The 27,964-nt window shown below is 37.8% G+C and overlaps 1 protein-coding gene across 1 annotated transcript; it reads right to left on the bottom strand.

Moving 5' to 3' along the window:
• Positions 1-734: 734 nt before the first annotated feature.
• On the bottom strand, positions 735-17,057 carry NME8 (NME/NM23 family member 8). The gene is made up of 15 exons (XM_037383846.1): positions 17,025-17,057; positions 16,871-16,928; positions 16,144-16,250; positions 15,049-15,120; positions 13,916-14,032; positions 13,247-13,313; positions 11,309-11,388; positions 9,575-9,667; positions 6,987-7,132; positions 5,692-5,870; positions 4,410-4,554; positions 3,622-3,729; positions 2,714-2,865; positions 1,537-1,681; positions 735-957 (listed from the first exon to the last, which is right to left on the bottom strand). Exons 1-15 carry the CDS (start codon positions 17,055-17,057, stop codon positions 735-737), a joined length of 1,725 nt encoding a protein of 574 aa, XP_037239743.1.
• Positions 17,058-27,964: the final 10,907 nt, after the last annotated feature.

The raw sequence follows: 27,964 nt of genomic DNA, 5'->3' as shown, positions 1-27,964 counted from the left end.
ACACCCATACTGTTGACCAACAGGCCCAAGAAGCCCCATTTAAGCTCATACTTGCTCTAAATACTTGCCTAAGCTGTGTTGCAAGAACCCATCTCTGGCCCTGTTGTTCCTGACTGGACCCTTGAATGGGTCCTGGACCTGCTTCATTACTTGTTTCATCTGTGGTTGTTGATGGATGTGACTACCCGGTTCTGCTTGGGTGCTGTGGGGCTGTGCCCCACTGGTGAGGGTGCAGCCTGTGCTGCCATGATGCTCCTGGCTCCTTCTAGCTTGCAGAGCATTCCCACACTTGCTGCTGCTCCCTGCCAATGCTGTAGCACTGCCCCCACTGTCTTTCAGCATTTCTCCTTTGCAGGCTGCCTGAACTATCCACTTCACGGTGGACGTGTCATTCATAGTGTTTTAATGACCTTCCTTGACCCTGTTTTTTTCAAGGTAGTTATAAACAAAACACCTTAGATTCCTGGAACTGTTGGAAAGGCATAAAACTGTTAAAGTGATAAAAGAAAAACAATCTACTAAACATACATGAAGAAATCATTACTAACATCAAACTTCTAGCAGGTATGACTTGTTACATTGGTAAGTTTTGCAATATGGCAAAGCTAATATCAAAAACGGATGGAGTATGAATGAAAATATATGCATATACATAGTCTTAAGTATAGGTGGTTTGGTAAACACATGCATCTAGTGACATGAATATCGATTTTTGATGACTGTATCTTAATCATTCAAACTATATCAATCTCTCCAAACACACACTCAATGCTTTTCAGCGCATGTTGTCTATTAGATGATCCATGAACAGCATTAGACAAAATATCTCGTGCAAACTGAGCTCTAATTGATTCAGGAGATGTTTTTTTTGCCACTTCTGGATCGGTCGGACCCATTAGTTGCCTCCACTCTTCCACAGCATTTGCCTTGGTTAAGATCATTATCACCGATGGCCCCCTGTAAAATCAACACATAAAGAAGCTCTTACACTGTTCTGAGATGCAGACTGAGCTTTGTCGTCAGAGGTACCATGAAGGATCATGATAAGCATTAAGCTATCTGAATTTGTTAAACTGCTTAAATTTTTTTTTCCTGAGTATTTTGTTTAAGACAATATTCTGTATTTGAAAGCCAAAAATATTATAATGATCAGATATTTGGATTTGTCCTAAAAAGATTCTCACCTAATAATTTCTGAAGGAAGAGGATGCATACTCTTTTATCAACAGCTATATTAACAATATTATGAGGAAGATATTTGTCCGACATGGGAAGAACAAAGATTCCATCAGGAATTAGTCCTTTTTTTTTTGAGAAAAAATCCAAAATAACAGTCACTATCTATAAGTTTGGAAAGAACTTTAAGTCTTCCTTTTAAAGAAAGAGCACTCCATGCTAGAAGCTACTAAACTTGCCAGAAAGTGAAAGAGTATAAAATCCTTAGCCCACTTTGTGTGTAGCATGTTTTGTTGGCAGTGTAAATTCAAAGCTTCCTGTATACTTACATACCTCAGTATTGTATAACGAGACACTTACTCAGTCATACAAGCCACCAACTGTTCAAAAAATGGTTTTCCTTTGTGATGCTTATAAAACTGTATAGCCATTTCCCGAGTTAAAGCTGCTTCTTTAATCTTTGAGATGGTAAATCCAGCATCTTTAACTTTTTGCATAATGTCATCTAGAAGAATAACAAGCACTCATTTTTGATTGAAATAGTTTAGATGTAAAAAGTTAAAAGGTTTACATGCAAATAATCACCCAAATGTTAAAAGTTTCAGAAAATACTAGATGCTTTTTTTTAAAAAAAAAAAACACCACCAAGACCTATTAGAATTCTACTTTCAATAACAAACAACCATGGTCAATATGACAAACATTTCAACAGTCCTCTAAAACACACAGAAACCATTGTCGTTGCACTAATCCATCTCTATGCAGGTGACAAACCCAGACTGTTATAAACTATACCAGGAGCATTCCCTGCCATTTCTCACATCGGACAGAACGTGGACTGTAGTTTTACTGCTCTTTAACCCACCAGCTGGCCTGCTAAAATCGATCTGGGTTGTTACAAAAGGGGAAGACAGACTCACAAAAGCCAGTGATGAATTAACATTAGAAAGACTACTGAAATTTGTTAGGAGACAAAAGAAGAATGCCAAGAAGAGGCTCTGGATAGAAGGTTTAAAAAAAGCAGCAGCAAAAATCTTTAAGGTAAGATTCCAAATTGTACATAGCGTTCTTTTTACTGTGACCTTTCCTTCTCATGCCTTTTGTTTAATGGCAAGTTAAAACAAGGATGAGAATGCGTCTAATTGAGCAATGACCCCTCTTGAGTCAATAGAGATACCTGTCTGAAATAAGTAACATGAATTTGGAAAGCCTCTCTTTCCTTTGACTTAAAAGGATGCTGGGCATGCACCTTGCACAAGTGCCTGGCTTTTAACAGCTTAACTTAGCTAACAAATCTCTCACTTCAACTCACCACCATTCTTGTGAAGAAAGAGCTACAGGCAGCTTAAGCAAAGGAAATGTCACCTTTAAACTTCAATATGAGTCATACAAGCTCTATAAAAGCATTCCTCTGCACAGAAAAAATATTTCAGAGAATAAAATGAATGCATCTGATGTGATTTACTACAGTGTACATTGCTAATATTTTGTAGAAATCACATCAGTAGACATAGCCCTCACTTTTTAGGTTGCTTACCTTTATGTTTCTTAGCAGAAGCAGGTTTGATTAATGCCAAAGTGTGCTCCTGAGGGAAGAAGAACTGTAATTCCTTCTGAGCTTCATCAGGTGTAGAACTACCATGCAGCTGACCAATAGGTATGTTGTTGATTGGATTCTTTGCATATAAACTAGGAGTCATTACAAGAGTGAAGTTACTGAAAGAAATAGCCACTTTGAGCTTTAACTATGACTAGCCTTAACCCAGTGAATGTAATTTAATGTTGATCTGGCCACTTAAGTGCATACTGATCTCTGTAGCAGTAGGAAGCCTTTACTGTCTACAAAAAGAACAATCAACATTTTAATTAACCACCTGAAATATGAACAGCTTCCCTCCCAACTCTCATCTTGTTATATTTCCTTGATAATTTCAGTTCATTCTTAATGAAACAGCACTTCTATCAAGAAGTAAGATGATACCGTATCAATTTCTTAGATCAATAACAAAGAGAGAAAGCTAAGATGTCCATTTATAAAATGTGTAGGAGAAACTTACTCACAAATAAAATATTCTACTAATGAAAAGTTTTTATTAAGCTGAGAAAATAAGCATCTATTCTAAAAAATAATGGTACTATTTCAAGAAAAAAAGAAAGATATTACCAAATTTTTTCTCTGAGTCAAGAGGGCTCCTTTCAATTTAACATCCTTTTTTAAACTCAGCTTTTCATTATGTTTACCAGCCATTATTTCTCAAAAAACATGCTATAGTTTCTAAGTGTAATATACCACTTCCAAAAAAAGCTTGGCAAACTGCAGAAATATATATCAGCTTCCAGATGATGGCACTATAGTTACACCAGTTGGAATGTGGTTTCATTGAAATGAAGACTGTGGAAGTAAGTTGGAAGCTGTGAATGATGGTTTGCTATTGAAATTATTACCTGTTTGGATTTTCCTTCTCAGCCTCTTCAACCATCTTTGGGCCTATTATATCTCTCCAACGTGCTATGGCGTTTTCTCGTGTTAGAGCAAGTACAAGAGTTGGACTGCTATGAAATGGGAAAACTGGCTTTAAAAAAAAAAATTGAACTCTGCAATTTGTAAAAGTGATTTGATTCTATACAGTCCAGGTTAGGAAAATGAACCCTAATATTGGAGGACTTTAAACCCGATCTCTGTTTAAACAGCCTGATAAAACCTTATGGGGCTTAAACATGAATTCAAATTTCAAAGTTACTGAATGTTACTACAACAGCAAGAATGTTATAGAATTGGGATATGTCCAGTGCTGATCAGCTCCCAAGTTTTTATCCCAGCCACACCCCAACTTCATATGAAAGCAATATCCAAACATGATTTATTACTCTTCCTCAAGGAATTCAGCACACAGCCTGGACAAAGATTTCAGAACCTTCCCACAGACAACCTAAATGTAGCCTTCCAATGCAGAGCTCAGCTGGTTTCACCTAAATCAGTGGAACTGGCTGCTGACTTCGACAACTTACATCCAGAGATATGGAGTAGCTAGTTATTTTTAAAACCCTGATTTATCTATCTGCTGTACATGGGAATTATCTCATTATCCACACTTGTCTGATCCTGTTTTGAGTTTTACCAGACTCTGAAATACATGGATAACTTATAGCCATGTATTTTTCAGGCTAATTATTTATTGTGAAAACTTCAGTCTTGTTTATAGATCCACTTTCTCATTTTTCATTCAGCGTACCTGGTCATTTGCTCTAGAAGGACTGGAAAATAGTCTTGATTTTCATGCTCTTTGTAAAATTTACGTGTTTGTTCTTCAGATAGGATTATTTCTTTCTGCATTGCTATTTTGAAGCCATCGTCCTTTATTCTTTGCAGGATAGAATCTGTTTAATATATTGAAATAATTCTAAATTGCCACCCATTCATTAATTTGCATACTTGTGAAGAAATTGCATGGACTTTCCAATCATAATGTTAAATTTTTACAGATTAATTAATTTCCTAATTGAAGAACAGAAAACTAATTTAAAGCAACTACTAGAGGGCTTCAGTATTTGCCTGGACACTCAAAAAGCTGGTGCTCACCCACTTAAGGCTTTCTCTCACTTCAGAAACCTCAGTAGAAATTGCTGACTGACAAACGCATGTGTTGCTATCACCAAAAGAAGGTTGAAGAATTTTGAATAGGTTGGATATTAATTTAACTAGATCTTACGAGACCACATGCATAAGCAAACAGCATTTAGCACAAATCAAAATTGATAATTGATTTTTTTGCACAAAAAACCTTGATAATTACCTACACATTGACTGCAGAACTGCTGCTCTAAGCAACATACTAGATAACAATCAAGAAAATAAATACCCAGGGAGATGTCAAAACTGTAGTCTTTCAGATCTCTGCATATAGGTTATTTCAAGTTCAGAGGATCTCAAGTTAGAAACAAAAATGCTATCTGGAATGGAGGAAGAAATGCAAATATATGCCTGAGAAGGAAAATAAGCTTGTTTGGAGGGATCTTCATGCTAATGTGGTAGATCTTTTGACTTAATCTGTAAAAACTTTGTCTGTCTAGACCTGCCCTTGTGCAGTAGTGCCTTATGCAGCATAGAACATCCTGGGTCAGATCTTTTTCACCTTGCCATTGATCTACCTTGGACGTGCTATTCAAGAATAGTACCAGCTACTTTATTAGATGGGAAGTATGACCCCTATACTACACTTCAAAAATGTTACCTTCTCTGAGAGGTATTCTAGAAACATTCCATCGAAATATACAATTTGAAGATGTTCTGCAAAAATCCATCAAAGGAACAAAGTAACATTGACATTTACATACTCAATATATATCAAAAACGTTAACCATGTAACTTTTTTTCTGACAAAGATTACTGCCAACTTAATGCTGGGGAGACAATATAGCCTAAGAACATTTCATTAATAGAGTTAGAATTTAAAAAATTCAAAATATGAGACTTTTTATATACCCTAGATAGAAAATTTAGTTATTAACACTTACGGCGTCTTTCCTTTAAGAGAGAAGGTCTAATTAAAGCCAAAATACTGTCAACTTTTTGATCTGTCTTCTTTATATCAAAATTTGGGAAAAAAAAGGCAAGCTGTCTGCTGGCATTTTCTACGCTGTCTTGCACATCACATAAATTTGATATACTCTCAGCTTCCATGGTTCCTTCCAACCTACGAAGACACAGTGTGATACAGTGTTTACGTTACTGCATGCGTTGTGTTAACAGTTGATTTCTTAAAGCTGTACTTTCTTAAAGTTTAGTGAAAAATAAGAATAGAATGCCAAACTAAGTTTTTATTAAATTCAGAATCATGACTAATATTTCTGAGAAGAGAATTATTAATCTTCTTTAAAAGTGCCTTGTCATGTGCTATGAAAGGGAAATCTCAGCCATGCAGCTTTTCTAATTCCCCTATAGCTAATTCAAAATAGCCTCTCTGTTTCACTAGACAGAATTGCTACTGACAAGTGTACAGCGTATAATGAATGATCAGTAAAAGGAGTGTTCTTGATTCATGTACAGCATGATCTGAAAAATGGTAGCACTACAGAATTGTCTTTAACAGAGATACTTTTCATTGTTACTTGCCTGTATTTCTAAGGTTTATTTAGCTGTGTAAATGCAGTCACTCTTGGCCACTTTAGAAAATGCAGTATTCCCCAGTTGTACTAATTAACGCAGAAAGGGTTACGGTAGGTAACAAAAATACCAATTATTATGACAAGTTCTTTTCTGGAACAAAGTGTTTAAATTCATGTTGCTTTAAGTAAATCTCTTTTCTAAATGTAAAACTCAATCCAATATTTGAATTTTTGTGAACACTCTATTGTCTGATGCTGTATACAACGATCACCCTCTTTAAAATTCTCTACAAATGCTTATTGTCAGAGAAAAGAGATATTTAAAGATATTTTAGTTGTGAACAGCTAGCTCTTACAATGTTCTTATGCACCTTGGAGCTAGGGAACAAAACACCAAACCCTCCCACTTGCTTGCTGGTTTTACAGGTCCCCAGGAGCACAATATGTTTTGTGTGTCCCCTGGTCTCCCTTGGGTCACACCTGCAACTTCCCAGCATACCTAGGAGTGAGTGCGGGCAACAGTGCAACCCTCAGTGAGCAATGCCAGCAGTCACTTTGTCTGTGTGGACTGGTATGAAGTGGAACTGGAGGCTGTGCACACGGGCACGTGAGCATCTGTAGGAATGTGCCTTGGTTTATGATGTGCCCTGAATACTGTAAATGAATCACATATACGCATTTTCACCAGTAGTTACCTGTCTGGCTTGGCCTCAGGCTCATCAGGCACACTCTCACTTGATTCACGTAGGTCTTTCCAGTGAGGAATAGCATCAGTTGCTTCTTTTTTAGTGATTACCAAAATGTAGCATGGTCCACTCATCATAAATCGAACAAATTCATCAAAATCAGGCTAAAAAACATAATTTTTCCCCTATGAATTGCAGAAACTCTTGAGTTTATTGTCAGAAATGAGACTACTATCTTTTCCAAAGAAACCCATAATTCCTGTTCTAAAATGGCATTCACATACATTACACAAAACCCTGTGAAATTTTTTGGGAAGTTTTTTGATCAATCATTTGAGACAGCAAGACTATAAAACGTCTAAAACAAAATCCATTGAGATAAAGGAAGTCGTAGAACTACATTAAACAAGTACCACAGGTTAAAATGCAAATGGCAGGAGTCAAGAAAATTATGTAGAAACCTGACGTGATTGAATGCTATGCTTGCAGTACCACATATAGTGTGACATAACAAAGTGCAATACAGTTCCATGCATAATTTTTAAAACTGAAAATCATGTAGCTGACTGTAAATATAGAACACTGAGATATTTGCAAGACATTTGTAGTCTTTTCCTTCATTTTCTTTTTTGTTCTTTTAAATCCTTCAATTTCAACTTTCAATCCTACAAATGTACATTTTCATCAGAAAATGACTTTTGAAATTGTGAGGTTTTAATCTTTTTTTCTTGTATGTCACTTTTTCTTTCAATATTTTGAATTTCCTCAAATATCTTTTCTCTTCATAAATATTTGACTAAATCGTTTGCTAGTCCCCTTCAACTGATTGTTTATGTTACATTTTCCCTTTAATAACACGAGGATGAAATATTCACATCTATGCTTTCAATTTGTTGTTTTTCTCTTTCAGTTATCTTCATATCTATACATACACTTAACCCATTTCACAAGGCGAACAAACTCAAAAGAGGCAGAGTGAATGCAAGTACAAAAACATTTAGTACAATGCATAAAGGGAGTATTTATACCATTGTGGCTTCAAAAGTACATTTGCTTACATTAGAAGAAATAGATGCGGCTATTAGGTTTGTCTGTTCTGGATCACCCAACTTCATATTAAAAAGAAACAATTTCTGCTTCCAGTTGTATTGCTTTGAGTCTCCATTACTTTATAACAGGCAGCCTCTGGACCCTCAGCGAACTTGCAGCGTATTAAATCAGGAATAATTTTGCCCGCCGAGTACAAAGGAGTCTATGTTCTGCATTCTCACTTTAACAAATATTTTTCAGCTTAAAATTACACTTAGAGAATGGCAAATAAGTGGCTTCTCAATATGCATAGGGCCCTCTGGATCACTTCTGGTAGTTCATAGTAGTTTTGTTATTCCCCCTGTAATAATGCTGGCTAGGATCTGCTGCAGTGTAGCAGTGCTGCCACATATCAAGTATTGCATGCATTTTCTCGTCTGTCTTTCTTCCTCCCATGTCTCCTTCTACACCTAACTAATCTCAGATTTGGCTGCTGTTTCAGTGAAGATGACTTTTTTTAACTTCTATTTCAAAACTATCATTGTCTAAACTAGAATCCCAACTTTGCTAAAACCAAGCTCTTCACAATGCCTTACAAGCTCTCCCTGCTACTTCCTTTCTAAACCATAGTGCAGCCATCTGGTGATTACTATCTGATTTCTTTTTTTCCCCTCTGGCTTCAGTAGGAACCATCTTGTCTCACTCATTCATTTGGAATGCCACAGGAATACTTTCCCAGCTTCTTCTTTTGATTATGCCAGCCCTTTCATTGATCCCTTCCATTGGTCCCTTCAATAATATCAAACCAACTAGTTGCCTGCATATAATTCCAGCGTCTGTATATCAAGCAGATCTTAAATAGGAGAAGATATAAATGTTTGCTAAGCAGCTTCATTTTTGTAATTCAGTTTCTTCTGTAGAGTTAACTTTAGCTATCATACTGGCAAAGCACTTGACAATATCCAGGTGCTAGTTTGCTAGACCACTGCCATTTAATGGTAACCAGCATAATTTCTCTGTTTTGTCGAACTCTGTCTGTCCTTAGCTATTTGTTGTCCCCTGTTATAGGGTAGGGCCAGAATAACAAACTTCAGTAGAGATGCTTCCTCTTTCTGCCTGTGCATGTGTTTATTCCCAGTACTACCCCCTGAGAAAAGCTGTAAAGACGAAAAAATGTAATACGTGCTATCACTTATTTTCTGGCTGGAAGAGTATGTGTCAAATACATACACAGTCATATAGATGATTTGGGGTATGTGCTACATTTCAGCACCTAACAGCCTTGTTTGGGGCCATGACTAAGGGTCTTGCACATTCTGATAACAGAAAGAACTAGAAAATCTTTTGATATTGGAGTTCAGTTTAGTTTAGCTGGAATGTTAGGGCGCTACCAAGCTGTATTTGTATTAGTTGGTTGGAAAAAGAGTGATAAACTCCTTTTTTTCTACGTACTAAATCTACATTAATTCAGTACTTCAAAATACTACATGTTTACAATACAGAGATTTGCAAACACGTGTAGCTACAGAGATATGTTTTACCTGCTCCTTTTTTTCAGGTTTTTAGTTTGGTTTTACCTGTTCTTTATTCCGGGCATAGAATTCTCTGACTTGCTCTTCAGTTAGCATTTTCTTCTCTGCTGCTTCAATGTGAAATCCTGCATCTCTAATCTGCAATTATTCAGTTATTATTCAATGGCATTTGAAAATGGATATATAAAAAAATCATACATTAATGTAAATCTAAAGATTGATTCCTTTTGTATGCTTTCTTTAGTTTAACATTTTCTGAAATGTTCCAAATATAATTGCTACATTTGCCTAAACTGAAGTTCCAGCTTTTCAAAGCACTTCACCAAATCCAGGGTTACAATGATCACTAAATTAATGTTTGTGAAAAATATAGTACAGTTCAACATATGTATCAGTTCAGTAGTTAATAATCTCTTTTATTTAACATTGAATGGTTTTGACCATTGTGAGTGATTAACATGCAACCACTTCTAAAAATGTTATTAAAAACTATATTATAATCATAGTAGTCATATAAATGTGTAGTTGTCAATAGTTGTATTAGGCTGAACTACTTGGCTTTAGAAAGGGCAAATAAGCAAAAATAAACTATTTTATGATTATCTATTTCAAGTTACATTACTGCACTAAATTCAGGTATATGCAAGAGATGCACATTTACATGACCTGTACAGAAATTCATAGTCTATGTTATGAGATTTATACCATATATTGATATTTAAACAACAAAAGCACTACCCAGCACCAGTACTGATCATATGCCAATATTAATCTGCTTACTAGCACTCTGCTCTTTAAAAGCCCCTATGATGCTGCTGAGTGTTTCCAGACTGCCTTGACAAGGCTGAGTGTGGAAACAGTGTGGGTACACACCTCATAAGGCATTGCAAAAGCAGAGACGACTAACAGCTGCTCACTTGTAGCTAAATTGCTTTCAAGCTCTGCCTGCTTGTTTTTGCCTTTACTGAGCTTCCTTCCTTTCTGGCCAAGGTAGAGTAATTGCAGAAGGAAACTATACAATGCTGATTTTCTTTCCTGCAAAGGTCACTGGCCCTGTCATAACACTTCTTAGAATCAGCGTGATTTTATCTTGATATGTAGTGTTATGAGGCATTTTTTGTAACAGAAACACTGAGAAATTCCTGTAATTGAAATGAGTGTTACTACAGTATCATATTCTGGAAGGCAAAATAATTTTTCTTTCACTGTGTAATGGCTTAAACACTGAATCCTTGAATGCATCCTTGTGTACTTGCTGGAATCACACATTCTTCACTACAGGAACAAATATTGCACTACTGACAAATATTAGTGTATAATTACTAGTGCACAAGAATTAGCCTCACCATCTATGCACATATATTGCCATATGTGTCTGTGCATGCACCCTCTCCTGTAAGAAACTAGTTAACTGATTTATGTGTGCCTACAATTCTTTAAGATGCTGTGTGAAGAATAAACTTCACCACGATCTCTAGTTCTAATTTCTATTGCAATGTGAGGGAAAAAAACATTTCTCTTTGTAGATTTCATGTGTTGCTGATTGGCACAGTACGCATCCATGTCGTACCTCATGTACTGACATAAAATATTGAAGCAATAATATCAGTCTGAACACTGTATTATTTCAGGTCAAAATTATCACACTTTTATCACCCTTATCAGAGAAACATTAACAGATCTTCTAAAGCCTGGGCATAAATTAGAGCCAACTTACTCTTGTATCTTGCTACTATGCCTCTTAAATAGGATGAATTAATCTTTTCACATTCTCTCTACCTTTTGTTTAATTTCTTCTACACGTCCCTCTAAGACATCATCAGGCTTTATAATTCCAACAGAATATCTGACTAATTCTTCTGGAAAAGGGAAAAAAATCATGTATCAACGAATATATTTCTCAAAATAAATACACAACTAAATTTTCCATTACTTAAAAGTGGGTTTCTCTAAATAATTCTCTATTTTAATATTGAGATGGCCAACCAGTGGTTTCAAAAAATAAATGACTCCAGTGCTTAAAGCACATCTGGGTGTGCAGGACTGTCCTTGGCCATCCCTGGAATCCACATTCATGATGAACCACTGGTGTTTTCAGTAATACGGTGGAGAAATGGTTCGCATGCAGTGAGGTGTGGTGGAAAACCTGCAGTTTAAGATGGATGGTTTGTCTAGGGAGCTCTGTATGTGCAAGACTAGTAATGTTAAAGGAATGAATATACAGAGGAAAACTCATTAAGTGAAAAACTTTATGAATGCTGGAGATTTCCAGTAAAATACATTACTTGTCATAGTAGACATTTTTTTCCTTAGCACTGTGGATGCTGAAATAATTTGCAATATATAACTGTTGAGGTAACACAATCTAATGTTTAAAAACAAGAAGTGTTTCTGATTGTAGACACACTGTTACAACATCCATGGCATTCAGATCCCTGCAAAATGACAGAAAGTGGTCAGAAAAGAATATAAACTACATCATCTTTGCAGGATCTCAGGTTTACAGTTAAGCATTAGAACTTAAATCAATCAGATTCCAGGCACTGTAGAAGAACTTAATGATAGCTCTAACAGAAACACCAGGCTACTTGTTTCCAATACTAGAAAATGCTCACAGGCATCTGCATGTGGTAAGGAAAATATTACCACAAAATGTTAGTGTATTATGGCTTCTGAAATATCCCCTAACCTGAAGCTGAACCCAAGCTGAAAGCTCTGTTCCCTGATTTTGTCACACATTTAGGTTCTGTGGATTAGCACGAATGTCGTTGCTAAAGGATTTGTAATACTGTACACTACTAGGTCTCAGAGGGTTTACAAGGAAAAAAAAATAGGCTAAAACTGAGGTCAGGAATATGCCACTTGAACCATATGATAAAGAAGGCATGAAGAGGAAGGAGAAGGGACGTGGCTTAATCCATGACTGTGATCTAATGCCTTCTCACAGGAAGAAAAAGTCAAGATCAAGGAGAGGGTGGGGGAGTTCATCCCATCTCAGCATTGCTGAAGGGCATTCTATACATATGTGGAACAGCAGGAAGCTCCAGTAGCCACAGGTAACAATAGGAATAGAAAAGATATAGGTCCCAGCTCATGATAAGCCTGAGATAAATCATAGACATGTGACTCACAAACAGGATGGTGCTTATTTTTCGATCTTTTTGGAACTTTATCCTACTATTGTGGATTTATGCACTTATGGAAATCTGTTCTTTAGGCCTTAAAGTTAATCTGCCGAAAGAGTTAATTAAAAATAGTCTGAGATACAAGGCATGCCATTCATTCACAGAGTAACTCTTCCAAGCCTCTCAGGTTGCTCCCATCTTGGTATTCCTGTAGAACATCCAAGGGTTAAGAAACACCACCTCAACAAAAGTACACCGCTAACACAGCCACTGTGTAGAAGTGACTTTCAGCCACTAGTTTTCCACAGGAGAATTCCCTGGCACAGAGCACTGCCGCTAAACGCCAGGGACCTGAAGTCTGCAGGCTCCCAAAGAGGGGTTGAAGATGCTGATGGTGATAGTCCAATATCTTGATGCCTTACAGAAGAAAGCTTCCCCTCAGTTTGATATCCTTAATCACAGCCTCTCATATTATTAACTCAATGAAGGGAATGTTCATTAATGCTGGACATACCCAATTCTTAGTCAAATAATTAAAAAGATTTGTTAATTTTCTTTGTTAACTTTTCTAAAATAAATCAAATTTATTTACCCTTAGGTACAGTTTTCTCAACAGCGCCTTCTGATGATTTCTCTTCTAGGAAAACAAGTTCATCTACCTAAGGTAATTGTGAACAGAATGAAAGTACATCACCAATGCAAAGCTAAACCTCACCAAATGCAGCTGTCAGATATTTACAATACTTTTCTCTTAATGTAGGAGCATATCTGCTGCCCTGGAAAGGAAGCAATTCTAAGACCTTGGGTTAGCCTCATTTTCCTTAACTGAGTACAGTTTGTTAAGTTTCCTTTTACTGTAAGCAGGTTCATTGATCTCCATTTTCACTCAAAACAAACAATGAGACATGACTATTTCCCATGTCTTATCTTTGTTTCATATGATACACTTACTAAGTTATACATGGGAAGTACTCAGTCTCGAAAGAAAAAAGATGACTAAACCTTTTATGTGGTAGTGACATTTTGTCCATCTCCCAATTTTTTTGCATTAATAGGCTAATCTGTAAATTTCTTAAATTTTTATAAAGTATCATTTAATGGAAATTTCTAAAAAAATAACCCTCCTCACATATGTTGCTTTACTGTTATGAAAAAACCACAGAGTTAAAAATTACCAAAAACACTATCACAGGCATTGAAATAAACAGTGTAAGTGTAATAAAAATACTCATTTATGTTTAAGTATCTGTTTTGTGAGTACCTCGGCACGTTCCTTCCGTCCAGCTGCAATTTCCCTTTCTTCTTGCACTAGCTCCGTTATTTTCTTACTTATAAGAGGAGCATTTGCACCTCTCACTATTCCAATAATTTTGCCATTCTGTAAAAAGGGAAGTAACACTCTCAATGAGTTCTAGTCAGTTCATATGTTTACTTGAGGTTTGGAACACGCTATATCTTGCTGTGTTTTTCAGCAACAGGACCACTTTCTATGCCCACTGAAGTGAATATGAAAGCTACTACTGCTTCTACGAGTTGAGAATGAACCTCTTGTGCCTTTACTTCTTCCCTTCCTCTCTACCTAATTTTCCATGTTTATTACCTAGGCTCACCGTTAACAGTACAGTCAGAAGTAAATGCAAATGCGGAATTTACTAGCTCTTGATTTCTACAACATGGAGTTTTCTATCTTTTTATTTGCTTTACATTTCAGCGTGTGCTCTACCGCACTCAGGAGTACCATAGTGAAGTTAACTACCGATGATCAAAGATACTGTTAACTTCACTTGGCAGCATTCAGATTTAAACCTGAAAGTATCCTGAAAGTATCATTGTTTTTGGCCCCTAATTATGGGAATTCAGATCCTGGCAACCTCAAGTCAAAAAACCCACCACCTCCTAAGCAAGCAGTGTTCTACAGTGGAGTCCTAGGAGAACAGCCTTTCTGTATCCATCAGTGAGAGATAATGTAATATATGATTAATTGTTACAATTGCTCACAATGCAATTTTATTAATTTATCTTAAAAACCTTAAAGTGGAAGAAGTATACTCTTTTCCCTGAGGGAAAGTGTGCCTAAAATAATCATCTCAGTGTAGCCGCATGTAGGCATTTTGTGTGAGGCAACCCTGGAAAACTTCCACGGATTTCTCACTAACTACCAAAACTGTGGCTACCACATACCTTCTGTGGCTGTGTGTGCAACAGCCACAACAAGAAAGTACTTGAGAACCACAGATTTCAGCATGGGAAACCAGCCTCAGGTAAACATCTGATTATATGATTCTACATACTGTAAAATGTAGATTTATGCAGCTTTGCATTTCTTTTTAATCTACTGAAAAATTAAAGGAAAAGTAGGCAGCATATTAAAAGAAACTGATGTGATGTACTTACAACGCAAAAAAGAAACACAGGTTCACATGTACTCCTAAATGGTTGCAGAGTAGAAATGCTGTCAGCCTCTGCCTGAAGTCAGATGAAGAAGATTATTTACTTATGTGTGTGTACATACATACATATATATATATAAACCTTCTTGCCTGCAAGAAAACTGCAGTCTTACGTTGGTGTTACACACTCAACTGCTGTTTTACATACAACTAGCAGTCCTTATAGCACTTGCTGGTGGTGAAGAAAGAACTGTTTTGGTAACATGGGATTGGCCTCCCTTCATATTACAGCAGTTAATTATGCAAAAATGCCTTATTCTAATACTGTTTTCCTATGTAGGTTATAACAACATACACAAATGAAGAAGTAGTCCATGTAGTCTTCACAGAAGAGATTATGCACTGTATTAAGTTCTTTGTGACGTGGTCAACTGTATGAAAGCACTTGAGATTATCTCTGAACATAACTGCCTGCTTATTTGTGTATAAACATGTATTTTCTGAAAAATGCTTTGATCAGGCAATTGAAAATCTTCAGTAACATGAAAAAAGCTGCCCTTGGTCAACATCTGGGAGGATCTGAACCTGTGAGACTAATTCATCTACTTTAAATACAACATATACCTCCAATTTTATACTGATAGTGTAGAGGAATATTTTTACTGCTAGTTGTGTGATAATTTATTTTTCAATTCCCCTTTTTTGTTCTCTTAAAATGAAATACAAGAGAGTATTTGGGAAAAAAGTTTAGTTTAGCATTTTTCGTGGATGTAAGAATTTTAAATGTGATAATGCATAATGTAGAGACTTAAAACTAAAAATCGTATAGTTTAGCTTTTGAATGTTTCAGCAATCTCATCAAGGAAAACAAAAGTTGTGGGATATCAGCTTCCTTTCTGTTATAGCTCCTTCCACATTTATTACCATTTCTAATCTACCTCTAATAAAAGTCTTACGAGGCAATATGCAAAAGAAGAGGCAACCAGACCAAAATTATGACTAAGGACAGTAAAATGAAAGCTCTGTATATGCAGACAGATAAACAGATATATTTACAATAAAATGTAAGTGAAGTTCCATACAGAATTTACATCCTTACCACTGCAAAATGCAACACATCATCTTCACCAAACTCGTTCTTCAGTTTTCTGAATAAATTCACCACAGCTTTGCAAGGACCGCACCAGGCTTGGTACACATCTATTACTAAAATGAAATGGTTTGGAATTCCAGACAGTTGACTTCTGGAGCTTATGAAGTGAGAAATGTTTATGTGTGTGTTGGCACTGGGAAGGCATTCACATGCATCTTTTAGTCCTCTTCTAGTCAACGAATGCATGATGAATGCATCAATGTATTCAGTGGATTCATCAAATGCAATTCCTAGGAGATACTGTTACTGGACTGAGCAAACTGAAAAGTGGGGATAATAGACATCACAGAACAGAACACTGATTAGCTGTATTAGTTTAGTCTATACAAGATTTGAGGGAAAAGCTTCCACAGAGTTGTCCAGCCCCCTACTGTACAGAATACCATATTGGAAAGGTATTTTCTAAACATCGGTGTGTAACAGTGGATAAAATAATGGATAACACTATTTGTGACAAGTATTTGTTTACCATAGAAGACAGTGTGTATTCATAAACACAATATTTACATTTACACTTTAATACATTATTATACATTAACTTTTCTTTAAAAGATAGTATGACACTAGTCTTCCAGATTTGAAAGAAGTATCTATTAAAGATGATATGATATACTTAAGTATAAAAAACTGCACGTCTTCATGAGAGATTAAACAGAAAATAATAATTTAGTACCTATTACACCTTTTGTCAGCAACATTTCATCCCACTGATTTTGGTTGGTTATTATGGCCTGAAATAAAATGAAATAACATTTTAACATCTTAAAAAGGCAAAAAAAAAATTTAAAATCTATTAATCTCTAAAATTGTTTGGTTAGGATTTATACCTGGAGCTGGATTTCTTTGTTCTCGTCTGCCATCTCCCTGTGATCCTAGGAAACATATCAAAATATGAAGCATGTTTAACAGGTTTTTTTTAAAAGAGCATGTGGTGTGCAGAACTGATTTATATGGCTTTCAACACAATGCTGCCTATTGATTCCCTTAAAAATTAACCCAACTGAAGACCCTACAGCAATGGCAGTTAACACCCCACATGAGCACTCTGTTTGCAAAACCCACAAAGCACAGGAAACAGAATAAAATTTAGTTTCTTAATCAGTTACGGTCTTCAAAATGTTTTGGACTCAACAATTTTTCAAGCTTATAATCACTCTGTTCAGAATGGCCACAGGGGCCTTGGGTGGGCTGACAGTTGCTGCAACAGTGGACTATTTCAGAAAAATACTGATTAAAAAGCTTCAACTCCAATGACATCAAAGGAGGATTCCTATCTTCTGGGATACATGAAAAGCAGTGACTTACATGTATCCCATAACTAAACTCCCAAAGTGAATCCTCATGCATTCATCATTCTGTCATTAATAAAAAAATATCCTTTTTTTTTTTTCCCCCTCTTTCTTTTATTCAATAGATAATTAGCTGTGAACTGGGCAGGAAAAATCACCTCAGTTAAGTTGCACTTCAGCTTCCAAACGGAGCTTGATTGAACAATAAATGTTTTCACTGCATCATCAGCTTCAGTGGAGGTTTCTAAAGTTCTTGGTTAAGATGATAGTCTTTGTCTTGGGAAAAATGAAAGTGCCACCGTGAATATGACCTCCACTAGCACCGATATCCGATACGTCAACCAGCAAACATGTCTGTAGTTTGACCTATACTGGCATTCCTACTGGAGCTGCTCCCTTCAGATCACAGACCAAGGCAGAGGGGCCAAAGCAAGAGCTCTCATCCTGATGAGAGTTTCACATTTCACCTAAAAATATTGTTAAGGAATAAAATTTTACATATAGGCTTTCTTCAAATCATTTAAACCAGGTAGTGAGACAGAGTGCATTAAAGGCATTAATGTCAGTGTCTCGAACACTCTGAGGAGATGATGTTATCGAAACTATAGGAAACTGACAGATGAAAATATGCCATGTTAGTAGAAAATCCTCAGCAAAAGACCATGTATTTTGTAGTTACACTCAGCAGCAACAATCAATGAATTGCAAGACTAGATCTACAAAACACGTACCACATATGACCACAGGCTACACTTCCCAATCAGCCTACACATGCTCCCCTGTTAAAATTGTACAGTTACACATTCTCAGGTGACAAACAAAAGCTCAGCAGGACAGAAACATGCTACTGTATGCAAATATATAAATATATACGTGCACACTCAGCTACACCAAAGTTACATTCAAATAGGCATGTTCTTTGCAGATAGACATTCAGTATCTTAGCACAAACTTTTGTATGCATATATACATTAAAATATCCAAGCACTTGTGGGATTTTAACATGTATCAGTGTGTGTGTGTGTACACACACAGACACATAGTTCCTTGTGCATAAGCACTTGTGTATGACAACACATCCCTGCATACTCCTAGGTAGCACTCTGATGTGTTGCAGCACAAAAAACCTAGCAGGCCACAACAAGGCTTTACCATTGGTCAGATTCTATTGTCTACACTGCTTCTCCTTCCTCCAGAGGTCAGACATAACTGCTCTTCTTCTATCCTTAGGGCTATTTAACTACTTAGCAGAACGATCTACAGCTGCACATTGTCCATGTCAATCAACCCACTGCCTTCAAGGCAAGGCCACAACTGCATGTTATCAATGCTAATCAACCCACTGCCTTCATTCCTCTATGCTGATGGACCCTCTGCTCCCTACCCTTGAATTCTATGAAACTGCTTAAAATATGAAAAATCATGGATGGAAAACACTCACTGAGTGCACACACTTCAGCTCGCACACACACACACAACCTGCATGCTTCCACAAGTACATGCAAAGACTCACACTCACCTGCAGGCACCCAGGCATGCAAGCACTCACCTCCATGACACAGTTGCACAGTGATCTGTGCAGGCCCTCTCTGTGAGCACGCCCGGGTGCGCACACACACACACACACACACGCACACCCCCTTGTGTGTAAGTCACCTTTCTGCACGCACTGACACACATGCACACAGAGAGGGATAAGTGAGCAAACACTATGCAGGTTCCCATAAGTGGGATGCTCCGGTGCTCATGCACCCAAGTGCGTGGGCCCGTGCCCTCCATGCCAAGCATGCCAGTGCACCATGGCTTGGCTACCTGCTCACCCCTGAGGCAGGGGCCCGCTGGGAGTAGTTGGCACCCCAGCCCCATGCCTGCATACACCTTGCCCCTGCCCCAGACCCGCCTGGGGACCCCCGCCACTGCTCACCTGCCACCACCTCAACGGCTCTAACGGCCTCCCCAGGCTGTCAGCCGCCCCAGTCCCTCTCCCTGCTCTGTGCCCAGGGGTCGTTTCCTGCCCATCACCTCTGTTTCCAGCCTAGGGCTGGTGTGGCTCGTGGAGCCGAGCTGTGGGCATGCAGGGAGGGACAGGGGGAGGCAGCTGGGGGGAGCAGCGGTCGCAGGAAGTGGCGCCATTTCCTCCACTGTTTCTCCTCGCTTTCTCTCCCCCCAGGCAGAATCCAACCTTAGCCTTTAAAATATGAGAACATTAGTCTTGCTATCTAATTAGCAACTCACCTTCGCTCTGTGTTGCTTACAGGTTGTGTGAAGATGGGGAAGAAAAGAGGGAATTTTTGGTGGAAGTCACGGTGACCAAAGGAGGGTCTTGAAGGCCCGATAGCGGTGCCCGCTTGTGCGGGCTTGCTACCAATGCAGGTCTGTGACCAACCCCGTTCAGCACAGAGTACCGCTTTTCAGCAGCCCCAAAACTTCACAGAAAATAAAGGCAAAATTCATTTATACAGGTAGAAAGCATGTCTGGTGTGGGTATTTTCATATGTAGATAAACTCTTACAGGCAGCCCAGCTGGTAAGAATTTCTTTGTGGAGGTATAGGTTTAAGGATGATTGCACACCAAATGTAGCTGTCTCTAAACGGTTCACATTACACATATGCATGTTGTTCCTGATTTATAAATCATCTGTGCTTCCAATTTACTTCTGAAGCCCTGCCCAGGCATACTAAGTGCTGTTATGTGTATCTACTGTATCTTAAAATAATCTAGTTTCAGTGACTTCCTTGTCACTTTTCTTAAGATTTCTGGGACTGGTCACCAAAGCATGACTTGCAAAGCCCTTACTGAAGAGCTAATTTTATTTCCTGAAGCTAATATGAGGAAAAAGTAGGGTAACAGCACTTAACGGAGAAAAAGTAGCTGTTCTTTCTCACTGTTAAATCATCCCAAGTTGACGGATGTTCATTCTGCAGCAGTGTGAATGAGGTAACGTTTCCATAGAGCTACAGAAATTGTCAAGGCTGAGCTTGTGCTATGCCCTAACAGCTTGGATTAGATCAATTAGGTGCCACAACAGACTTCACATTCAGATTAGAAATAATGCATTTATGTAGCCAACACTCTTATCACTTCCTCTGTTTTCGTACTGGAAAACTCTAACCCTGGCACTACTGAAAACCCTGCACTGGCCTGCTTGGAAGTGTGGGAGTGTCCTTGAATAAACTTTCTTTTCCTGCATGCAACTTTTGAAACCTTAATAGGCTTACAAAAATAGAAAGAACTACAAAAGATATTTAAGACACCCGCCATGTGGAAGTCAAAGCCCCAAAACATAGGCCATGGTTTTGGGGTTTCCTTTGCAAACTGCTAAGTTCTTTATCCAGACCACTTTCTTCATGAACACCCACTTTTTATATATATTAGGAAAAAAGAAAAAAATCTGGGAGACAAACAGTAGAATGAGGTAATGCTCATGTACCAAATGTTAAAAGGCTGACACAGCCTGTTCTTCAACCACTCTGCTAGAATGGATTATATGTATGCCTTGAACATCAGAAAATATTCAGTGTAAAGGGTTCTCATTCATAAATTTGGTATTTTAAAAGACTGGACTTAACGGAAGAGATCGATTGTCAATTTAATCTCCATCAACACATTTCAAAATATAGAAGCAACTAGTAAAAAAAGATTGTAGTCGTGTCGTCTGCCTGCTACTCAGCAGCTGCGCCTCTTACATCTCATGCTGTGCATCCCTCTCTTTTTTTTCTGGTCATCAGCGTTTCCATGAGGAATTAGCCCTACATGTTACTGTCTGGTAATTGTTGGGTAAAGGTATACACCTGACTGGGAGTGGGGTAGGAAGGAAAGGAAATTAAATAGTAAGGGCTATGAAGAAGGAAAAATATTTTCTCCGGGTTTTTATCTTTAACCTCTTCCTTTCTATGTACTTGATGGCATTGTACTGGTGTGAATTTATTTAGGGAATAACAGTCAATAGCTCTTTCTTCTCTCGGTTCCAGGGATGATGACTGAAACATGGTATCTGCAGAGACATGAAAGCAAGACCTTGATTGGAGGTTGGACTTGATATCCATGTCACTTGTTTTTCCCCCAAACAAAAGACTTTCTTCTCTCAGAGTATTTTAGGCAATTTCAGTGCAGCTTGTTGATTTTATATGATGTTCTTCAATAATAAACACTATCAAAAAGCTCTGCAAGTCTGTATTTTCAGTGGAACAAAAATAATGAAAAGGTGCTTTTTAAGGTTAGAACGTATAGTTCTGAAAATTCATAATGAATTTAATGATGACATACTTAGCTTACCTAGACCAGAAGTTATGGCAGTCAGTATAAAAGGCATCAGAGAAAAGGGGTTAAGAGTTTACAGTCTTTTGCTGAATCAAAACAATTCTGTAAGTGTACTGAAAATATGCAATGGATAAACCAAAACAGGTTCATGATGAATGACTATGTAATTTTTCTGAGTAACTTTAAGAACTATTCCACTCCATTTTGTGCATACTACTTGATTTCAGGTCTGCTTTTTGTCGTGAGTTGTTAATGCCCAGAGTGACTTTAGTTTCAAATGACTAACATTCTTTTACCAAGTAATGAAAACCACTTGTAGAGAAAACCAGTTGCTGAGACTTGCAGCTCTCGAGACTAAACGAGAGATGGGTTTTCCCTGCAAGTCTGTCTTTTCATGTGCCCTAGTACATGCTTGGATGCCAGTGCCTATGTAGCCGTGATGACTACCTGCTAGTAAACACACTGGAGACCTTAATCACCTTAATTTATAATCTCTTGCGATTTCTTCTGTACCTGCATAGTCCATATGCATGTTGGTGCTGCAGTTTATTTAGTCTGTGCCCTTTGCTTGCTAGATTTCCAGGATGTGTCCTGGTGTTCCACCTGCCTCCAGTCTTGGATTCGTTCTAGGATTGCTCATGATGAGAGAACGTCTGACCTTCCCAGCTCTTCTGCAGAACTTCCTTAGCCTTGCAGCGCAGCAGTCTGTGTAACCTGAAAGCTCTGTGTGTGTGTATTGGCTTTCTCTGTGTCAGCCATGAGTAGACCACGGACCTGACAGCAGTGGAAGAGCTTTCTGATTTCTTGTTTTGTTGAAAGCTGAAAGAAAGTATGTGAGATGGTGGACAACTTCATTTCTTGAAAACAAAAATAGCTGTTACGGTTCAGAAAGTTACAAAACTGAAGAACTTGATGCTTGCTGCTGCAAGTGGAGATCTCCATTGCACAGGCTGTTGCTGGTGTAATAGTTATGTGTGGTAGGACTGTACTGATAAACAGAGAAACAGCATAAAATAAAGTAACAGTTTAAAAAGTTTTCCATAAAGAGTAAAAACTTAGTGTAACACAGCAGCACGTGTGCTTTCAAAGCGAGAGACCAGATGACTCCAAAAATGTGCAGTTAGCTTCTAGGTGGCAATCCAGGAAGGACTATTACAGGTTACAGTTGCGTAGGTTTGAGGGGTAATTAATATGAGGTTTTCCCGTAAATGGTAACTAACATAATGGAATTGACAGTTTGCTTTTAGAGAATGACCTGGTTCTGTCAGCAGTAGGTACTTCCCCCTAATTTGCCCTGAAGATGACATGAATGATAAGCCTGAAGGATGTCACTAATACATAAACTTTTGCACGCTTTTTACCACAAAACATAGGTTCATGAATGCTAGTGTGGAATATGCAGAAAATGTGCAGATGAAAAGGAACTGAGAGAATTCAGTTTTTTAGAAGTCTTGATAAATGTGGGCATTAATCCTTGCAAGTAATGTGCCTATCACCTCTGGGACTTGTTGCCCTAGAGCAAGAAAAATCAGGGATGTTTTATTCTACCTTACCCTGTAATCTCCAAATTATGAGAATGATGGCACAGTTAATAGTTGGGGATGTAGTACACATGACAATACATTTTTTTTAATTTCTGTCTTTGTTAAAGTTTTATTTGAGTTTGATAATTTGTGTATAAATATTTCAATGTATTTGTCATTCCTTGTCCTTATGTTGGTTTGTCTTTGGAGTGTATGAAATACATTCAACATCTTACATACTGATTTATAGAACAGTAGAGTGTGACACTGAGTTCATCCTTGAACCCATGTTCATCATCAACCTATCTAAGAGAGATCGAGAAGACTGGTCTTTGCAACAGGATCTGAGAAGTGTGGGAAAGTGAAGCAGCTTCCTGTATATTGAAGAACGAAATCCATGATATCAAGTAACAAAGACAGATTGTAACTGAGGTTCATGTAAGTATTCTATATCAAAGTTATCTGGTAAAGATACAGAGTGGTTTCTAGTCTGTCAAATCTAAAGATCTTCAGAGCCTAGTTTAAGGACCTCCAGAATAGTTAACATGGCTGGACTGAACTCAAACCTCTGTCTTTTATGGAACTCTAACTAGTAAACTCCTGTTGGGTATTCCTGGGAGATCTTCATCTGCAGAGGCAATCTGAACAGATGTATGTGAAAAGCTATAGCATATTCATGGTAGTAAATTACAGCAGGACAGAAAAAATATGGGATGAGACAATTGCATCATCTTTATACATTAAAGTGAGCACCAAAATATGCTTGTGGAAAAGTTTAGGGGTTTAGAGAATACCAGACCTGAAAATATGGTGGAAAATTACATGAATACTTGAATTGTGATGTAGTCCAAGCAGAATATGCTTTTATATTCCAGTTGTGGGACAGCCTAGTGTCTGCACAGCTGTATCAGGTAGAAAATTTTGTAGTATATCAAGTACTGTTCCTTGCTAAGATAGGAGCAGAAATTAAACAGCATAGTCAAATAGCCGCTAAAAACTTTGCCAGAAACTGACTGAGGCATGTTTTTATGGCCATAATGAATAAAATAGTCAAGCAGCTGGAGCACAGTTTGGCTGCTGTAAGAGTTTGTTTTGGGGTTGTGTTTAAATTTCCTACTAATTGGCACTATGTGGTCATTTGAAAGAAAAAGCGAGATAATGGGTAGTTTATACAGGAAGAACAGACGAGGCAGAGACAGTTGAACAGATCACATTGAGAACGCTAAATCTAAACAAAATTTTGTTAACTTGTTCTGATTCTAAAGAATGTGCCAAAGGAGTTGAAACTTTTTCAAGCTGTTCTCGTTCAAGCTCCTGTAGGAAAAAAAATTACCCCTATTTATTCTCTTTATTGGTTCTTTCAGACTCTGATCCAGTTCATCCAAGTAAAAATGACTACGTATTTCGAAACAATTTGCTATATATCTGTCCTAAGATAATAAAATTATTAAGAACAGAAAACAGCTCTTGATACAATGCCTTCAGTCATCAGAACATTTAGCCAATCGTAGCTTTCAAAAATATACCCCGGTCCTTAGAAGACTGCAGGTTAGAAATGGTGAATGCCAGTGCCACATTCAGAAAGATTTATAGTGTTAGATCCTGTTTCAGATGTCACTTTAACATTGAAGGCTTTATGCTGGTTCAACTTGTTTAATGGATGCCAATTCCTGGCTTGCACACAGCGGTATTGCACAGGCCAGCAGCAGCCAAGCTTTCACCTGGCATGGGCCATATTTTTTACTAAGGACTTTGAGGGATAAATGCCGTGTGCCTCCCTAGTGTATGACAGCAGCATGAAATAAGCCACAAGTGATCATTTCTGCCATATATTCTTGTGGATAAGAAAAGGAAATCTGGGGTTTGATCATGCAGTGAGTGGACACTCAATAAGTCAAACAGGGCGGTCACTGGGAGAGAGAGTAATAGTCACTTGTTGGCAGAAACTGAAGAGTTTTATGTGGCTGGTGATGTATTTTTACATATAGATGAAGGGTCCTGCTGGAGGGTGATACAGAGTAAGCCTGTGGCTGAATGACTCATTCTATTTGTGACCTGCAGCTTGGGTTTCTCACGGGTTTTTCAACACAGCATGTGCTAGAGGGTCAGAAATTGCCTCTGAGTCATCTCAAACCCAGATTTGCCTCTGCTGTCATGTTTTTTTTTTTTTTTCCTGTGCTGCAGCTGTACACAGTGCATATGTACACTTCATGTGCATAGGAGGTTCTCCAGTTGTAAGGATCACTATTGCACACAGCCCAAGTGCCAAACACTGCCAGTCGCATGGGCTCACCACCAAGACTGGAGGGATAACAAACTTGCTTCCCCTGTATTGATCTTTAGCACAAAGACAGACAGGAATCATGTATATGTGCATACATATAGATGCTGCAAATTCAGTACCTGAAGCACACAGTAATTACTTGTTCACAAGTTGCTAACTATGCCATCCCATATGCTGTTCCTGGTATAGATGGTAATGTGTCCTAGGATTTTTCTCCTGAAAAACAGATTTCCTGGGGGAAGATGGTCCAACAGCGAAATAAAGTAATTGGAGATCCATTAGGGAACCAAGGATTTATATTTCAGAAATACTGAGGAAAGCCTATTTAAACTGCTTCCTGATTTGTTTTGAACATCATAGTTCCTATTCACCACTTCTCTTTTTTTTCCATTTTTTTAAACAAAGTCAGCTGTTCATCCTGGTAAGTTATCCTCAGTGATCAAATTCAATAAGCTACAAGACCAAAGCTGATGAATTTCAACCTGAAGCCCAACTGAAAGTGTATAATATTTTCTCTTTTCAATTAATGTTTTAGTTCTAAAGCTCCGTGTGTTACTGGTATATATACAAGTATATAAATATATAAATGCAATTATATGGTCATCATACCTATCTGGGAGCTCTGCTGATAATTTCAGTTATTTACCCTCCCCTCCTGTCTGTACAAAATCTCTATCATGCTGCAGGCAGCTGTTTCATCCTTAAATGAGAGAGGGTTTAGCTTTATTTAAATTATGAAACCGGCTATAAAAACGGTAATCTTGTTAAGAATAAGTAAATGATCTTTCAGGTATTCCCAAGATGACATATTAGTTTCAGCTTTTTCCTCTATAAAACAGTACTTCCATTTTATGTAAAATGTACTTATGTAAAACAGTGTTATACTGTACATGTGTTTCTAAATTCAGTATTTTATAACTACAAGTTAAACAGAACAGGTCTATTTGTTTTATATAAGTAGCTATAAATCTAGTTTTACCTTCAGCTTTGAGTGCATACAATGATAAAGTTAGTGTTAAAATCTGATTGCACATATTTTTCACCTCAATTTGTTTAATGTTCTTAATGATTTCCAGTTAATATATATTATAACTACTTTATAAGTTTTCATTAACCAAAGCTCAAAGCTTCAAAACTTTTCCATACGAGTTTACTGTAAATTCCACTTTCACCACTTCAGCTAAAGTTCCAACATCTGAAATACAGAAAGAAGCAGAGAGGTACTTTAGTTACAAATGGCAGAAGTAAATTTGTCTCTTGTATATAAATTCTGATAGCTTTGTCTTTCTAATGCAAGTCAAGTGGTGTATATAGCACAACAGAGCCATCAACACACCTAGAATTTTAAGCAACATGCTTTCTGGAGTCAGAACATTTTTTCTTCTGTGTCTCAAACTAATTTATGATGTCCAGGTTAAAATACAAATGCTGTATTCCAAAATAGCAATGATAGCTAACTTCTTCTCCAGGTCTAATGTCCTATCACATCACTCAGCTTCACTTGTTTTGCTTCACTTGTATGATCCACATCAGACAGGAGTGCTGGCAGTGATGTTGGAAGGTTGCTCAAAAGAGAATATTTGTTATTAAAAATGGCTACCTGAAGAATAATTCAATTACAGAAATTCTCTTTGTTGAAGGCTTCCCAGTGACTTGGCCATGTAGCTAAACTGAAACTTCCCATGCAAGTTTTTAAAAGTTTTGTCCATATGTGTGGAGGAAACCTGGCAGTAAAACACAGCTGAGGCAGCAAGTGAGGAAAAACACAGAGGTGCATGCTCAAGCCAAGGGAAAGCTCTCAGATTTTCTTATTTTCCTTGTAATGTCTGTCCACCATCAATTCTGTATCATCACACTTTGGTTGCATTTATGCTGCTGAACTGAACCATACACATGAGCATTCCCTGGCATTGGGCTTGCTTAATAAACCTGTAAACTCTTAGAATCATCTGTAAATTTGGTGAATGGTCTCAGGAAGGAATTTATCCTTGACAACCAGCCCTAAACATCCGCGCATAGTATGGAAGCTGGGGGTGCTGGGGACCACTGCTGCTTACTGCTATGGACATGGCCATGCTCGCTTTGACGTGGTACTCTGGCAATGTCTCGGGAAACCTCAGTCCGTGTTCTGGGTTCTGCTGAACATACTAATGACATGCTATAAAACACCCAGGCCTTCCTTTTTTTGACTTTGAGTTGAAGCAGGGCGTGATGCTGGGAGGACGGCTGCCTTTCTCCTAGACAAAAAGGGTCTGAGACAAGAGTGAGAGGAGTTCAGCTGCACCTGGGACCCCTTGGGGACCACAGGAGTGGAGGTTCCAAGCACCATGTCCTGTTTTCTCAAGACACTGAAAATGGCAAAGGTGATATTCAGGGGAGTGCAGGGCTGAAACCTCAGTCAGCTGCAGCT

This window comes from Falco rusticolus, chromosome 4, assembly GCF_015220075.1.
Source record: "Falco rusticolus isolate bFalRus1 chromosome 4, bFalRus1.pri, whole genome shotgun sequence".
NCBI classification, from domain to species: Eukaryota; Metazoa; Chordata; class Aves; order Falconiformes; family Falconidae; genus Falco; species Falco rusticolus.
The sequence above is the reverse complement of the archived record's forward strand: the minus strand, read 5'-3'. Positions and strand labels throughout refer to the sequence as shown.

Excerpts from the sequence above, each read along its gene's own strand:
- NME8 (XM_037383846.1), bottom strand. The coding sequence starts at position 17,057 with ATGGCAGACGAGAACAAAGAAATCCAGCTCCAG. Across the intron at positions 1,682-2,713 it reads TTCTGCTAAGAAACATAAAG|ATGACATTATGCAAAAAGTT; the intron begins GTAAGCAACCTA and ends TTATTCTTCTAG. Across the intron at positions 958-1,536 it reads TTGGTGGCTTGTATGACTGA|GGGGCCATCGGTGATAATGA; the intron begins GTAAGTGTCTCG and ends TTGATTTTACAG.